Source organism: Hirundo rustica, chromosome 1 (assembly GCF_015227805.2).
Source record: "Hirundo rustica isolate bHirRus1 chromosome 1, bHirRus1.pri.v3, whole genome shotgun sequence".
In the NCBI taxonomy this organism is placed as follows: Eukaryota; Metazoa; Chordata; class Aves; order Passeriformes; family Hirundinidae; genus Hirundo; species Hirundo rustica.
The window spans coordinates 110,198,955-110,216,247 of NC_053450.1; the positions used below are offsets into that span (position 1 = coordinate 110,198,955).

The 17,293-nt window shown below is 36.2% G+C and overlaps 1 protein-coding gene across 2 annotated transcripts in view; it reads right to left on the reverse strand.

Moving 5' to 3' along the window:
* Positions 1–17,293, reverse strand: part of LARS2 (leucyl-tRNA synthetase 2, mitochondrial) — an 83,392-nt gene that overhangs the window by 47,163 nt on the left and 18,936 nt on the right. For both annotated transcript variants that reach the window (XM_040079668.2, XM_040079660.2), the window contains exons 6-7: positions 12,532–12,621; positions 8,324–8,467 (exon numbers count right to left, since the gene is read on the reverse strand). In XM_040079668.2, the coding sequence (XP_039935602.1) occupies positions 8,324–8,467; positions 12,532–12,621 (234 nt within the window). The remainder of the gene's footprint in view (positions 1–8,323; positions 8,468–12,531; positions 12,622–17,293) is intronic.

Below are 17,293 nucleotides of genomic sequence, written 5' to 3' on the forward strand. Positions count from 1 at the left end.
TTGCCAACCCTGGCAGTATTCAAGGCCAGGTTGAATGGGGCCTTGAGCAACCTGGTCTAGCGGGAGGTGTCCCTGCCCATGGCAAGGGGGATTGGGACTAGATGATCTTTAAGATTCATTCCAACACCTTAACATTCTATGATTCTATAATTACTGATAATTTCCATAAATAAAAATCTGATCCTTAAAAATGTGTATATAACTTCTAGTTATTTCTGCCACAAATTTGTTAACTGTATTTGTTAACACAGAGAAGACAATCAGCAAGAAGACTCCCAGCACACAGGCAAATAAACAAAAGTAAAACCATGTTGGAGTCAGTAGGGGAAGAAAAACAACAGCAGCGCTTCAATCCAGTAAGCAGAGAGTGATAAGATTATCAAATAAACTCAATTTTCAAATTTCTGATGATAACTTAATAGTGAGAAATTTGGAAACATTAGGTAGCAGAGTCTTTTCTGCTTTCATTTTTCATTACTTGGGAAGAGACAAGAAAACTTCAAATGCAAACATCTAATTACAGGAGAAATTACTCCCATCTTAATTAAACACAAGTCAAGGAATAGCATAAATACATTTTGGCAGTCTTTCAGATCTAAAGATAGACAGACTCAGGAAAAGCTAAAGAAATCAAAGTTGTGTTCAGGGATGAGAATGATTTAAAGGCTCTTACACCTGAAGAAGTTGGACATTGAGGATAAACTAATGTTTTATGGACTTCTTTTCTCTTTCAGAACACGCAGAAAATTCTGGCACAGCCAGAATATGAAAGTCAACTACCTCAGATGATCAGAGAGCAACTCAATCAAGATGAGTTTGCTGAAAATTCATCAAAGACGATGATGACCAAGCCTGAAACTAGAACTCACACACTGTATGTGAAAAACTGGTCTAATATTTCTAGCCTGTTTAGTCTGCTGAGGACTATGACAGGAACAGAACTTCAGTTAAGCAATTTTCAGGCAAAAAGGATCCAGAAAATCCAAGAACATGAGTGCTCTGCAATTTGCCAAGAGCATCTCAACTCTAAAGTCCCTCTGCTTGTATTTCAAAGGATTCTGCTGAGCCACTAAAAAATTCAGTCTCTGACTTCATGAGCTAAAATTTTTAGTAGATCAATACCTGCTACTAATTTCATACTCAGTGAGAGTAATTTAACTCCTTGATGATAGTAAATGAAATAAGGTGAAAAATCCAAATATAAGCTGCATAGCAAAATGTATACTCTTTTTTAAATGAAGACACTTCAATGAAGTTTGACTGATCTGCAAGGTAACAACAAGATCAGAATAAGAAATTCAGCAAAAGGTAGCATTTCAGAAGAAGACAATTAATTAACAAAATAAAATTGCATTCTACTAAATTGCAATAAAATTTAAAAACTTTGCTTCTGAGGAAGAGTCAAATAAATATCCAAATAAATATCCAATGAATACCTGTTTGGATTAAAATTAAATTCTTCACTTTATTTGACTGAACTCCCAAAAGAGCAACCAAGCATAAACTAAAGATTACATTAAATCATTTAATGCAACTTAATATATTAACATATATTAAAGTGCAAGAAATTAAAGCTAGGCTGCCCACTGTTTATTTTGCACTCTATTGCATTGTTCCATCTGTGATTATATGGTACAGCTTCTGCTGGCATTTAATATCTTCTTGTTTTGCTATTTCTTTTTCCCCTTCAGTAGTTTTTGTCTGTACTATTGTAGGTCACTCTTAACTTTTATTTCCCATGTGTGAAGAATACTGAAAACATACATTAAAGAGGAGCAATAACACAGATACTGCGTATACTTAAAATTCTTTCTCATAAATGTCTGAACTGTCAGCAGTTTTCCCATTTCCTTACCCACAATTTATGGTCAACAAACACCTCTGGTGTGATTACACAGAACTGAGGCAAATAAATGGTTCCTTAAAAGCAAAAAGTAAATCCAGAATTATTCTACAGATTTGCTCTTCAGAGCTGTTCCTTGCTTAAATTTCCAAAGAGAAGACACTCCCTTGCTGAAATAATGAAGTATATCTTTGTGATGAGTAACTGACTCCATAAATACAAAAGCTTTTCAAAACATTTGTAATTTTTAGTAGTATTGAGTAGTCACTGTTTTGATTAACCTTATACCAACAGGAACTTAAATTTACATTGCTGTACCATCAAATGAGATGATGTGCTTAAATTAAGGTGAAAAGACCAGTCTGGTCTGGATATCCACAAATAATTTTCTTTCTTGCCAAACTGACAAAACAAGTGCCATTTCTTACTAATGAAGTGCTAAACAAGCTGAGGGAGCAGGGCTCTTGGTCCCTGTCCAGGAGACAGCTCTCAGCCTGGCTCAAGAGGAAGAGTTTCAAAGCGAGGTTTATCAGGCCTGTTCTGTTGGGAGAAGACAACTGTGAGCTAGACTCCAAATGTGGGAATCAAAAAAAATCACACATAAAGAATGAAAAAGAGCCAGCATTTCAGTTCTCCTCGGTGATGAGGCACTACCTCCTGCTATGAAATCCAAAGTGCTGCCAAGACTCTAACATCCTGAAATGCAGTACTTCAGTTTCATTACATTTCATTACCATTCTGCTTAAGATCTCAGAAATAAAATCCAAAATAAAAAAAATCAAGCAAAACACAATTACATGAAATAATTCCACATCTATTTAGATAAGACAAAAGGGCTGTCAGATGCAGTGCAAAGCCAGAGAAAAGCTTCAGAAGAACTGTAGTTCATTTTCCCTCCACAGAGTCAGAACCAAGCCAAATGTCCATGCTCCTGCAACCCACAGAAAATAAGAAGGGTTTATCTCTAAAATGTCTTTAGAAAAAAACTTAACTAAGAAAGGGTGCTACTTATCTGTATGGCGACTGTAAATCAGAACAGTGGCTGGTTACGTTCCCCGATATTTGAATTAAACAGACTGCCCTATTGCTGTGCAAAAAAAGGGAGATGATTTAAAGCAAAACTTGGAAGTTTTAAAGTTGCTCCTATTTTATTTTATTCAAGAAAAGATTATTTTCCAGCTATTTGAATGATTTTTGTTTGTACAGTAAAATATGAAAAAGAATTGTATAAAATGAATTTAGGAAAAGCAGGGTCTATACAACTCTGTTTTGAGGACTCAGTTGACCATGCATAAAAACCTCCATAAAAGCAATTTACAGGTATAGAGAAAATACTAACATTTGCAGATAGATTTTTCCAATGAATCTGCCTACCAATTCAGCAGGGTAACCATAGCAACTAAATGCTTTAGCTTAAACATCTAAAACGCACAGACAACAATTTGAATAATAATGCCATCAGTTAAGGCATTATACTTTTATCAAAGAACTGCGTCAAAAGAAAAATGACAATTAAAATGGTCTCTAAAAATCCGTAAAAGCTGCTAGACCATTGCACGTGTACATTGCAGTTTAAAAAATGGGTCACGATTACTTTATTACTTTACATAAGCAAAATGCTTTCTGCTAAGTATTAAAAGCATGGTCACTATTTTTGCCCTTCGAACAAAACTCATTACCAACAGTAAATTGCCATGTGAGCCAACACTGCTTTGTTTGCAATTTTTATTGCAAGAAAGGAATATGAACTGATGCAGTAACAACAAAAAGAAAAATCATGACAAATCCACATGAGATGATTCCTCTGGACACAACAGAAATCTGAAAAACAGTGTGTGTAGGAATGAACCACTGCTGTAACACCCAGCTTCACAGACCACTACTCATCATGCAACTCCTGGCTGCTATTTGACCAGTAATGTAGGCACTGCAGATGAAGATTAGTTAAAAACTCTGATTAGTTTTTATTTTCATTAAGGTTGTGAGATACAAGGGAAAACATAAAATGATAAATGGGCAAAAGAGAGGAATACGGATGACTAGAATAGTTCATCAGTGTACACTATAGGTTGAAAAGTTACAACAAAGTAATTTGTGGATGCTACAAGTAGAAAATAGGTTGTACCCATACATCTTGAGCCATTATTGCTAGCTGGTAATTTGCATGAAGAACTAAGGGATAGAAGATGAATTAAACACATCTTAAATGGAACACTTTCTATGAAACAAAGTTATGGAAAGCCTTATATTTTCCTCTAAGCCACACAGGAATGGACCAAGTTAACAGAAATAAAGCTTTTTTTGAAAATACTTTCCCACTATGTCAATTTATAGAAAACTCAGGTGTAACTCTGAGGAAGGAATAGGAAACAGATTTGCAGAGAGCCGTTTTTCAAAAAAAGGGCAAGGAAGGTGGTACTTCTGACATTTGATCTTGAATTTCTGTAAATTTTTCAGAAGAAATATTAGTCACCATTGAAGGCACAAGAAAAAGGTGACCAGAATCAAATGGCTTTCCCGATACACTAAAACCAGATAAAGGCCTAACTGTAGAAAGATGAATGAGACACTCATAGAATTCTAACCTTCTAAGTCTGAAAGTAGCCAAAGTCTGAAAAAAAGTACAAGTCTTCCCCAAAAGGTGCAAGGATTAAGTTACTCTCAGATAGTCTCTTCATTCCTTCCAATTTTTAAATTTCAAAATAAGAAGGAGTGGAACTTCAGTGGATAGCAGAAATCCAGTCATACAGCTCACCGAAAGCCTGATCCACTTAGCTCCCCACCTTTTTCCAAACCTAGGAAAAACATCTCACACAAGGAAGTATTAAATCTGCTCTGTGCCTGTGAACTAGTCCAAGTTTGAGGAGATAAAGGGCCATGTGTGTTCTGATACAAATTCTGGCAGTACAGCTCAAAGACCTGAATGCTGCTCTATGCTGACAGAAAGCGTAGCTCTTCAGATCCCAATGACTGTGACCACACGAACCTGACATCATCTTGTCTTAAACTTCTGGACACATTTTAAAAGAAACAGAATTGCACAAAAGATGTTCAACAGACAATTGACTCAGAAATGGGGAATAAAGGACTCAGGACCAGACAAGTTCTGGAAGGGCCAGTTTCTATTCCTGTTAGTGCCTAATGCAAAACAAGTTGACCACGAATTTGAAATCCCCTGGACCACTACAGACTTTTATAATGTGTCCTCAAATTTCCCTTTTACAGGAGTCTGGCATAGGAATTACCAAACAACTGACAAAAAAGGGAAGTGAGATCCATAAAGAACCAAATTGCTGTACTAATTTACCATTAGAAGCACAAATATCTGAAGCTTCTGAACTGCAATTTCATGAAAACAAAGCTGTACTGGTAGTGGTTCTGGTCTGTTACATAAGTCAGGAAAACCTCTTTATGGAAATAAGTGGGTTCAAATCAGGAGACATGAAATAATCCCCCCTGCCAAATGAAGGTATCATCACCAGCAATGTTATCATCCTGAAATCATATTAGCAATTTAAGATATTTAGCTTAAAGACATGTCTCTATGCTCCACACCTATTAGAACTAGCTCCATGAATCTGGATCCTCCACTCCAAAAGGAAAGGCTCTGGTAAATGGTAATGGTAAATGAAGGTCTCCCTCTCAATAAAGCCCATTCTCCTGGCAAGAGCTTTTGAAAATAGGTGGGGAAGGTTTGAGGAATAGGCTAGGAAGAGTGATTGCTGTAACCAGGGTATTCAAGAATGCAGGACAATATGGATTCAGATGAACTGTAAACAGCCTGAATCCAAAGAAAAAGGGGACAAAGGAAACAGACTTAGGAGGAAGGACTCATGGCTCTTAACACTCCTGGAGAAGTACTGGCATGACTGCCATAAGGAATGAAGAAATGTGTGCAAGGATGTTTTGAGGATAATTAGTCAAATTATTCAGAAAGAGAAGCCAAAGTTGTAGCATTTCAGATCTGTAATTTGGCTCCTGTCAAAATGCTAATGTGAAGCTTCCTGATTATGTCAGTGTGTGCACAGAGTTTCTAAGAGACTGAAATAACTTGGCCACTATCACCTCAGAACCAGTCTCCCTCTGGTGAACTGTCTTCAAACTGTGGCTTGCAGTTCATGGGCCATTCAGAGCTGCATGGCCAAAGCAGTTTTCTTCAGAAAGTAAACCACAACATGCTATGTTATCTAGTCTCTGGCAACTTGAAAGAAAAAACATTACCAAAATAGCGACATTATTTGTCCTAATCTTCCAATCATGAAATCCATCTACTATCAGATATTGGACTTCACAGAGCAGAGTCTGGTAATCTGCTATTCTTATTTCAAGGTTTGGGTGGGGAGGGGTGAGAAAGTTATTTTTCCCCCTCTACAACCAAATGTTTAAATGCCTTGCCAAAAGAAGCAGAGTGAGACTGTTTTAAAAGAACCACAGCAACAAAAATAGGAGTGAGTGGAGGGTGAGTAAAAAGGAAAATCCAAACCACCTGCTGATTCTTGGGAGCATCTGTCACTGTACAAGAAGTGGGAGAACATGAAGGTAATGCTTGCCAAAGCACTTGAGCTGGAAGCAGTATGGCATCATTCATCGATCTGGTTGTATCAGCTAGCACAGACCCTACAGAATACCAATCACAAACAGAACAAAATTTTGGGAAACCTTCACCGAAATCTGTAGAATACTCAACTGTCCTTTGCAGCAATGCTTTAAGATTTTGTAGGAGTTGATACAAATGTCCTTCACAAAATGAAAAGCAGAAGCAGCTTTTATTCATGTTACTAAGATGTTCAAGAACAAAAGGTCACTTGCACATTTGGTAGGGATGTAGGTAGGGAATATGGCAGTGTCCTGAGGTGACATCTTCGGGGTGAAGATGAGGGGGTGTTGCGGAGGCAAAAGTTCCCTCTTTTATGATAAGATAAAGCTGCTTACTGGGGAATGACATGATGGAGACGTGATCTGCCCAAGAGATTGTGCTTTTCCAGGTAAGAGACTAAAGACAAAAGATAAATCCTTCCCAGTGGAGGGAAGGAGTTCCTTATCCATAAGGAGCAAGAGGTAATAATCCCATAAATCTAGGGTGTTTTCAAGGTTACTGGAAAGCTCCTCAGTCATGTCTTTTGATCTCAGTGAGTAAAAATTTATGTCTGATTCACCCCTTTTAAAGGGGTATAAGTAACTGGATACCAGCACAGGTACAGACCAGAAATGCCATTGCTTCCCACAGCCTGTATAAAGACAATAGACAAAAGATACATATCAGAAAATATAGAAATTCTAATGGAGCTCCAGCCTCAAACTGAGGGAAACAGTGAGTTGGGGCAGACCCTAAAATATCACAAAGGTCATAATGAAATCTGGTGACAAAGGAACTGGTTAAAAAAAAAAAAAAAAAGCTCAGAACATCGTGTTTATTTTGTGATGGTGCAGACACACTTCATTTTTCCTTCAGCTATTGCAAATGTTCCCTCTCTACTGCCAGAACAGGCAGCACAATCAAAAACCATGTATCTCAAGTACCTCTCTGTGTACGAAGAATCAAAGCATCAGGCAGGATATCTAAAGTTTTTCTCTTTGTTATGAATAGACCTTAAGAGAGGCACAGACTTCTCCCTGGATGATAGCGGAAATTTTGTTTCTTGAATCTGAGACTTGGGAAAAGGATCAAAGATGAATTTTTAATATTTTCTTGGGACCAACTTTCTCAATCTGTACTTGAAGTCTCAATACACAGAACACTCAGAGGGAATAAAAACTTCACCTAGACACGACAGGAAGCTGATACCTTCATCTCAGAGAGCATAAAGTCAAAACTTTTGTTCTGAATTCCTAAGTGTGGAAACTACATTGTCCCAGCACAATCAAAATTGGAGCTCATAAGAAAAAAGGATGTTTAAATAACTTGAAAACATTTAAAAAATAACAGATAATCAAATAGAGTAGAGTATTAAATAGAAGGTCCAGATGAATCTTCAATAAAAAGCAGTTAAACATAAAAAACTATGGTGCAGACACAAGTGGAACTGAAAGCTAGGTGACAGGTTGTGTACTCCATTGCTTTTAAAATGCCCACAAGTCCAACAGGTTGATTTGGCAAACAAGTTTTGCACAGCTCTACACTCAAAATATGCAGAAAAGCACTTGATAATGAATACAGTATGCTACTGTGCAAATGTAGAATTCATTAATTCACCTCTAATTTATGCCTTTTGATTTCTTCAAAACTTAATCCCGTGCCAGTTACCTACAATTCTTAAAGAGGTGAACAGAAGGACTTCAGGGGAAATAAATTTAATATACCCACATACACAGGGATAGATCACATGTATGCAATTTACATGTATGCAATTTACATGTATTATGTAATTTTATATTATTCAAACTTGTATCTATAAAGGACCACATTCAGCTTAATATTTCTTGACAAAAAATCTCTTCTTTGAAGTACTAACATAATTTCCAAAAACTGTATTCTCATACCTTTGCATAAGCAGTTGTCTTGATAAACCACTGTTTGAGGTATTTCTGCTCCACTTTTGCTCCTGAACGCCATGAGCAACCATTGTCATCCACCTGTTCATTAGCTAGAACAGTCTGATCCACTGGATCCCAATTAACCAAGGCCTAGAAAACAGTTGAAAAGAGAAGAAATACTTTCAGCGGTAAGTTAAAAACCAGAGTTTTACTTTACAGATGCCAAATGGATTATCCAGAAGCATACCTTGCAAGTTCACCTGAGTTTTTCTATATTTTTAAAACACCAATTTGAATCAGCAACATGGACTCAACTGGAAACGTTTTGAACATTCATCTTCTCAGAACTCAAAAAACCCAAACATGCAGTTGGCAAGGTTTGTCTAGACTGATCATGCTAGCAGGATAGGCTGACACTTGACTGCTTGGCTGTAATATATAAGTAAGCGTTCCAATTGACTGTACTGCAAATAACATAGTCTGATGCTTAAAAGCTCTTCCCTTCTAATCCAAAAGTTGAGTCAGACTGAGGGGGTTGAGTAAACAAGGATGTCCAACTCAAGAGGACAGAATCACAAAGAAGTGGTCAGTATTACAGTGGTCAACTCTTTTAAGTGAAAGTGTTGATATTATCTGTGTGTAACTCCTGTCAACAGTATGAATTACATTTGGAATCCTCTTTCCTTATCTATACAAATGCATAAGGTGAAAATCTGTAAAGTGAAATTAATGTTGGTGTTCAACTCCATGAACCTTGTATTTTGAGCATTTGAGTCAACTGAAATACCAGACACAATACACTGGGAAAGAAGTAAAAATGAAACTCACCCTCCTCCAGTGCTGAACAATTTAACCAGTCACTTATCAAAAAGGATCTAAGATCACAAAAGAATCCTATCCGAAAGTAGCATTAAATGCTATACAATGACTTGAAAAAATTAACAGAAAGAAAAAAATCTAATCAAAGCAATAATATATTATATTGAATGTTATTTAGTATTTAAGCTAAATCAGTCTGACTGAAAAACAGTAGCTAAAGTTCCATAAAGATCTAATACATGAAGCAATTTTTTAAAAATTTCAAGTGACTTCTTTTGAAGGGGGAGGACTTGTATCTCAATCAAAAATTAGTAACTGTGCTTATATTGTACTTTATATTTTATCTATCACAGATCATCTTCCGATCACTTTCCAAACAGCTAAGATTGCTTCATTTTAAGTATGCTACATATTCTTATAAATAGTAAATACCACAACCACTTTACAAATCTTATAGTGAGGAGAGCTAAAAGAAAGATGCAGGGATCCTCTTGCTTAGAAATACTGCTCACAACTGTGAGCACAAAGTCTGGCTACACTAATTTATATAAAATTTATTATCATTAAAGGAATTAAAGTTATTCATTGATAAATTGAAACTTGCCTTCAAATGAAGCTTCTGTGAATTCAGACTTGAATTTAAACTTTTTACTTTTTGCCTACATTTTATGTTACCAACCAATAAGAACACATCAGATTTTATAAAAGGCTTATTAAAATTCATTAGGAAATTAAAAAAACCCAATATATTCCACTATTAAAAACCTATTTTCCAGAATTCCAGAAAACAGAGCTTCTTCAGTAATTATATAACACATCATGAAAATGGCTCTAAAGTAATGACCTTTTAATTTATAAAGTTCCAAAAAAAGGCCACAAAAAGTTAAAGTTACACATAAAGTGAGATAAATCAGACAATATTGAGAAGTAATAAAATGCCAGTTACATATAGAAGTATTAGCATAAGCTTGTATTAAACTGGTTGTGACTCAAAGTAGAGAAAAAATACCATTTCTATTTTGATGATATTGTATCAAATTTATGGTGAAAATTTTGGAAGGTAACTGAAATGATTACATAATAACTTAGCATAACAAATCTTCCTGTAACAATTTATGAGGCTATATCTAAATAAATCCTGCAAAACATAAAGCAAATGTGCATTTAAGAAATTGTTAGCTGAAAGGTCTTTGAATTTTTAAAGTTACATTCCTTCCGTCTCACACAGACTTTTGACAATATCTAGAACCTGGCTAATAAATGAAATCTCTACTTCCTGCTTGTACCTCACAAAGGCAACTTCTTGACAATGACAGCCTCTGAAACTATGACCCCAGGAAGCTGCTAAAAGTCATCTACACAAAGACAGCAGAGCGCAGGAGTGTTCAGAGCACACCAATTATCTCGCTCTCCTCACTATGCCAATGTAGACCATATGCTTTTAAGACAGGATTCATCTTGTCTAACTTCAGGTCTCAAAAGTGTAAGTATCTAGCTCCAGGCTTGCTGCCTCTGGGTCCACTATGGATTGCAGGTATCTGATCAAAGTAACAGAGTCAGGGCAGGTATTAACCTCAGTGAGACACTCAAATCTGACCAGGTCAATAACCTCTATAGTATACTGACTAGATGAGTACTGCAGGAAAAAGGGAGGATTTTGCTACAGTGAATAAAGGTGCCCTCTATGGATGCTGCAGCACTCAGACAGACATTGTTAATCCTCCATAATTGCAGCTCCTGGACATACTGAGCCTCTGTCTCCCTGCCAGGGTAATTTCTGGTTAGACACGCAGGCTCCTGGAACATAGCATTAACTAGGCTAACGCTCTACTTGCCTTATTCTTATTGTCACTCTAAGGCTATGAATTATCTCTTGTACCCAGAACGAAACTGTGATACAGGAGACTTCAAGCTGTTCTTAATACATATTGCAGATACACTGACAACATGAGACAAATATGTGCTTTAAGTATATATGATTGTTCAGAGACCCAGGGTTATGGGCTCTCTCTGCCATCTGTTTCCTGCCAAAAAGCAACTGGTTCATATCCACCAGAGATTACATCCCCTACAGGTTGACAGATGCTGATTTAGGTCCTCAAATTGATCCTTGACTTGAAAGCAGATGGAAGTTGGAAGCAGATTCAATCACTGGTATCCAAACACGTCCAGGAACCCACAGTACTTGGAAGTCAGAATGCAAAATTTATTTTGTACATCATCCCTGCTTTGAATGAAGCAGCAAGCTTATATTTTTCAGATTCACCTGGGTTCACTTGTCAAACAAACAAATTCACAGATAAAAATAGGTTTGTTATAACAAAGCTAGGGGCTTAAAATTTTTTATTACATGAAAAAAATAATTACAGAAGAAAAAAACCCCAAACCCTAAACCCCAATCCAGCATGCTAGTATATATCAAACATTGAGGGGGTTTGCTGGTTGTCATTTGAGATCTCTGAATACAAATACAAATACAAACGAGAAATAGCTCAGTAATACCCTGCCATCCTAAATGCTACCTTTCACTATCAATCTCTTTTTTCAGGTTCAGAGAATAATTGAATTACATCCTTAATTATATCCTATGGGGTTTCCTGGTTTCTACAGAATACAAATGAAATATCAAAACATATTTAGGAAATCTTAGTTTCCTCTTTAAGTTAGAAACATTCACTAAATTGCTGCTTTGTTAAAGTGCAGCTGTTCAGGCATTCTGGAACTGCGTTGCCTTGACTATACAGCGAGTTCTCTGGACTGCTCATTCAACATCTTTGTTTCACCTCATGTTTAAGAAATAACCAAAACCTTCTCTTTTCAGATACATGTTATTTACAAAATATTATAATTTCTCAATGTTGAACAGCTGTGATAGTCTTATGACACCTAATACTTCTTTAGTATTTTGGAGATCATGAATAGGGTTCAGAAATAGGGTGGTTATGAACCTAATCTCCAATTATCCTATACAAGACCATAAATTCTGAGACAGTATTACAGTAATATTATATAGGTAAATAATCTCACTGCTGAAGAGACTCCTAATGACTACCATGTCATATATTTCCACAAGGGATGATAAAATCTAGAAAATTAAAGCCAGGAAATAAAAAACTAAAAGCTATAATCTGATCCTGCACTTCAATGCAAATCTCTGACAATAAACACTTCTGACTTGACTTGCTACAATGGCCATTCATATTAGTTAGTTAGTTATAAACTGTTACATAGAAAATTCTGCTATATATAACATTAACTCTATTTTAGAGTGATTTAATACTAACTGAGCACAATCACTTTATGACTGTGAATGGACAATCCAGAAATGTGCCACTGACATGAGTGATTTAAATTAGTGTAGCAGCAAAATATTGAAGGGCAAGGTTTGTACCTACCTCTTTTTGATACACTATCCCAGCTTCAAAAAGCTTAAGAAAGAGATATTGTGTCCATTTGTAGTACTCTGGTAAGCAAGTGGTTACCTCCTGTAGAAATGAAATAAAATAAAATTTCTAAAACTATTCTTAGTATTTTCCTACACTGTTTTAACTTAACCAAATAACCCAGGAGCGTATAATATGTTCCACAGAGTAAACATTGATGCATGCATTCATGTACAAAACCATTTATTTGTATAATGCTTACGAGTGATATTCACCTATACACGAAACCAGAGAACAGGCAGGTGTGATGCAGAAGGAAAAGTTTCCCTGCTAACAGCAGAAGGAAAAGTTTCCCTGCTAACATGGGATATAAAACTCTGTAAGATTAAAGCTGATAGATATAAGAACAGAAGATGAATGGAAGTGGTCACAGCTGCCTGATCAAGGAAACAGCAAAACTAGGAAAAAAAGCAGACTTCTCCCAAAGAACCCTCCTAGCCAGGCTGCCTTTTCCAGTGTTGCTCAGCAATGCAAAGCAGGAGCAGAGGCTGTCGATGCTCAGAGGCAGCAGGGAGCTGGCTGATGTGAAGCAGGCAGCGTGAGGAGCTTACAGCTGAAACTGTGGGTGCAGGACAGAGCAACAGCACTGAGGAACCCAGGCTGCTGGCACACAGACCGTGCGGGGCCGACAGGATGGAATACAGGGTAGGATTCTGAACTTCAAGATGAAAGACTCGGTAAGGAGATCTCACATTCAAAGGTCAAATAAGCAACTGTTCCAAAAGGCAAGGGAGCCCAAGTTAGGAGGATGATCTAGGTTAAAGTATGGAAAAAATGAGTCATAAAAGTCACAAATGAGGAGGTTGGTTATGAAAGAAATAAAGACCGATAAAAATAAAAGACAACATAAGAAAGAGGAATGGTAGTTAAGAGAACAGCAAGCAACAATATAATAGACAGCTTTTTTAAAACTTGAAAGCATTTGCTACATTTTTAATGAACTCTGATAATTAAAAACCAAGGTGCTTGCCAACTGCTTATGAAGCCTCATATTTTAAATGTTTGATCTTAAAAATACCTAAATTAAAATAAGTGTCTTAATATGCAATGACAACTAACGGATTCCAGCATTACAGACTCCGTCCTCTCAACACAAAGACAGGTTTCACAGGTGCAATGGAAAGCCTTATATCTGCTTGAAGTGGCTTCTACACCAAATTAATATGAACATGTCTTGATTTTAAAGTTACTGATAAAAAGTAAGCCTCTGATAAAATTTATTTCATTTGGAGTAGTTACTAAGCATCAGAAATAGCTCCAAATGCGAAATGTCTTTCACGTGGGCTTTCCCATCACCCTAGCTTCCCACTACACACAACTCCTGCAGAATCATCTGCTACTCAAATGACATCTGAAATGCTCTAGCTGAAAATTTTTATTATTTTTCTACAACTTTATATTCTAGTTGCTTTGAACTTTATATTCCAGTGCTGAAACATTGCTTTTAACAATTAATATGACCTTTGAATAAATGTGCTTCAAAAGTGTGTATAACAGATTTTCAAGATCAAAAAGAGACATTTAATGGCAAGTTTTCAGCTCAGCATGAGAAGACCTAGTAATGAAAAACAGTTGCTTGATTAAAACCCTTTGCTCTGCACTGAAAAAAACCCCACTTGATGAAAACCTGATTTCCATCTCTGCAACTAAGCACATTTAATAGTTTCCCCCCAACCCCTGCTTCTTCACACAGCGACAACAGTTCTTGTGCCAGCATGATGCCACTACAGGCAACAGAGTTTCATCACTGGAGTATCAGACATATGAAAGAAGAGATGCGATCTCTTTCAGTACAATATAAGATTATGTGAGTAATAGGCAAATAGGCAGGACAACAAAAGTGAGCTGTCAAATAAAAACAGAAAAGTGAATGGAGATCTGTCCTTTTGGCCCTGAAGGGCAAATGTGTGTCAACTGAAACAAAAAGATTTACATTTCCCAATCGAAACAAGCATGCTACAAACCACACGAGCTTGAGCTACAAGATACCAGCGAACTCCTGCGAACGGAATCCCATGTACACACTCTCTCTCAAGGACTAAAAAGACATTTCTTTGAAAGAGATGCAGCAGACTGTATCACTGAACAAAAAAATCTGCTGCGTGGTCACTGAAATGCAAAAAGATCACTTGAGCTCAGAATATAACTTTATAATCATGAAGCTTTGAGTAACATTTAAAGTTAAGGAAGAAAGAGAAATTACATCACTACCAAGTGAAATGAGCTGCTGAAGACAAGCCAGTAAACTCTTGCTAATCTTGAAATGTGTTTTGGTGGTTTTTTCCCTGTCATTTAGCACAGTACGATTTACTGTTATAAATAATTTTCTGTGTATTCCAGTCACTGACCATGATTGAAGGAATGACGTCTGGAAAAAGTTTTCATTAGGCTGCCACCATGCTTAAATTAAGGTGAACGTTAACATCTCTATTTATACCCTATAAGCACGACAAAGATCCACAGAACATTAACAGAACTATCTTCACTCAGAAATACACAAAGGAGTTTATAAAAGAGTTTGAAAAATAGCACACTGGAGCCATTCCACCCTGCCAAAATCTGTACATTTCTGCTCCTCATTTGCGATCTAAGCACTGGCATAACTGCATACATATAGAACCCTGTATCATAAAGCAGTACACTGAATATATATAACAGGACATTACCATATTTTCCACAAAAATAAAATACCTACTAAAAATTGGAACTCTTTTAAAAATATGTTTAGATGCTGCTCAGCTGTCCACTGCATGTGCTCTTCAGTGCTCTGTGAGAGATCTAGTGATCACCCATCACCTCAGCACTTCAGAAGATAATAGGAAAAGGGAGGGAAAGCATCTGCCTCTTCCCCCCATCCATTTTGCCTTTTAATTTTGTCAGCTTTAAACAGATACTCTCACCAAAATGCATCTTTGTCATTGGTTACTGTTACTGTTCTTTATTCCTACAGGAATGACACTCATTAAAAGAATTCATTACAACAATTAAAATAAATCACCTATATAGGTGGTTTGCTTTTAAAAGACCAGATACTGGCAAGGCATAGGAAAGACCCCTATACTTACCAAAAACTACCTTGCTGAATCCATCTATTGCAGCACAGTAATTTGTTCCTAACAAATACTGTACCAGAGGGGCTGGTAACTTGTTTATTTTTGCAAATAAATTCTCAGTCCCAGACTAAATGGTAGTATTACAATCTGGACTTGATATCACTGCAACCTGGGAAGCAATGGGTCCATGTAAAGATTGAAAAGCCATTCACCATCATAAAATCTGATTCAAAGAGCCCCTTTCAGCTACCGAAAATAAGGGTAACCAATAGCAAAGAATCCTGCACAAAAAAACCCACAAAAAACCCCAACTCAATCTGGATGAAAGATTTTGGTGTTTAATAAAAGAAAAACTAATTTTCAAATGCCTTGTTTCGTTTTAGAATTCATTATTTGTTCTAAACCTGCTCCTTTCTTACACTTTTCTATTATGAGTCTCTGACCTTAGAACTCGGTTTTGCTTGTATTTTTAAGAAGAAGGTTACAACTTCAAGCTACTTCTGTGGCTATTTTTTAAAAAGTAGAAGTAATATTTATAGGCTGCATAAAAAGATTTATTTTTTCCTAAGATCCACCAGGCTTTATGAGTAACACATTCAAGACTGGAGATAAGCAATTTCCTTGTTTATTAATAATAAATTTATTTTTAGCAGTTTTATGCCAACCTGAAGACAGGCATGTTGCACCTCTTTAAAAGGAGATAAGAAAAAGTCTGGATAGATTTTTTCCAAAATCTATTTGGGAAGATAAAACATTCTTTAATCAATTATCTGCCTATTTTGGTTTTCAAGGGCATGCACCACCGCATCTAGAAGTATAATTATTTGATTTTCAGAGGTTTAGAGCTACACCAACCTACATTTCTAAATTAATTTGAATATTTGTATTTCAAAGGTCCTTAGTTTTATGCTTTATTAGCTACAAATAGAAATGTCATACAGTGCCTACATTTTGGCATGAATATATTTTCTGAAAAAAAAAAAAGTAGCCTAGTATCAACAGTTCCTTTAAAAAAAATTATAAGTAGGATCACTGATTATCAAATAATCTATCTACTGTTGGTTTTATGCATGCTCAGGCAGTATACACAAATGACAACTTCAAAACGAAATAGAAAATTATCTGCACAAAGAAAATCTACCAAAGATTTAATTTTTTAAATGTACAGAGCAGACGGGGAACATTAGTCTCATGCAAAAAATATGTCACTTGGAATGCAGAAATTGAAACTACTAAAAAACCTGCACAGAACGAGCAACTTTCTAGGAGAAAGTTACAGATTGATAATAACAGCGCTGAAGTGATGGCCTTCTGGGAATATGTACTCAGTCTGATGACACTCCTGAACAAAATAAGGGAAAAATGTTAAATGCTCTTCATCTTTTGTTGCTGATTATATGAATCATTGAAAATTATACTGCCTAATTCCCCTGAAAATCATGTTTAAAAGAAGTGACGGGCAGTTTGCTATGCTGTCTGGGGTGTTATTTTCAAAATATCTGATCATAAGGACTGCTCACATTATAGTTATCTTAAAACCAAAACATAATGTTGGGTGTTTTTTAATTTTCCATGTGTTTTTAATGTCTCTTAGAGACATTTCTTCCATGCTCAAACTTCCGCTTTTCAACCTTTCATCCAAGAAACATAAATGTTCAGAA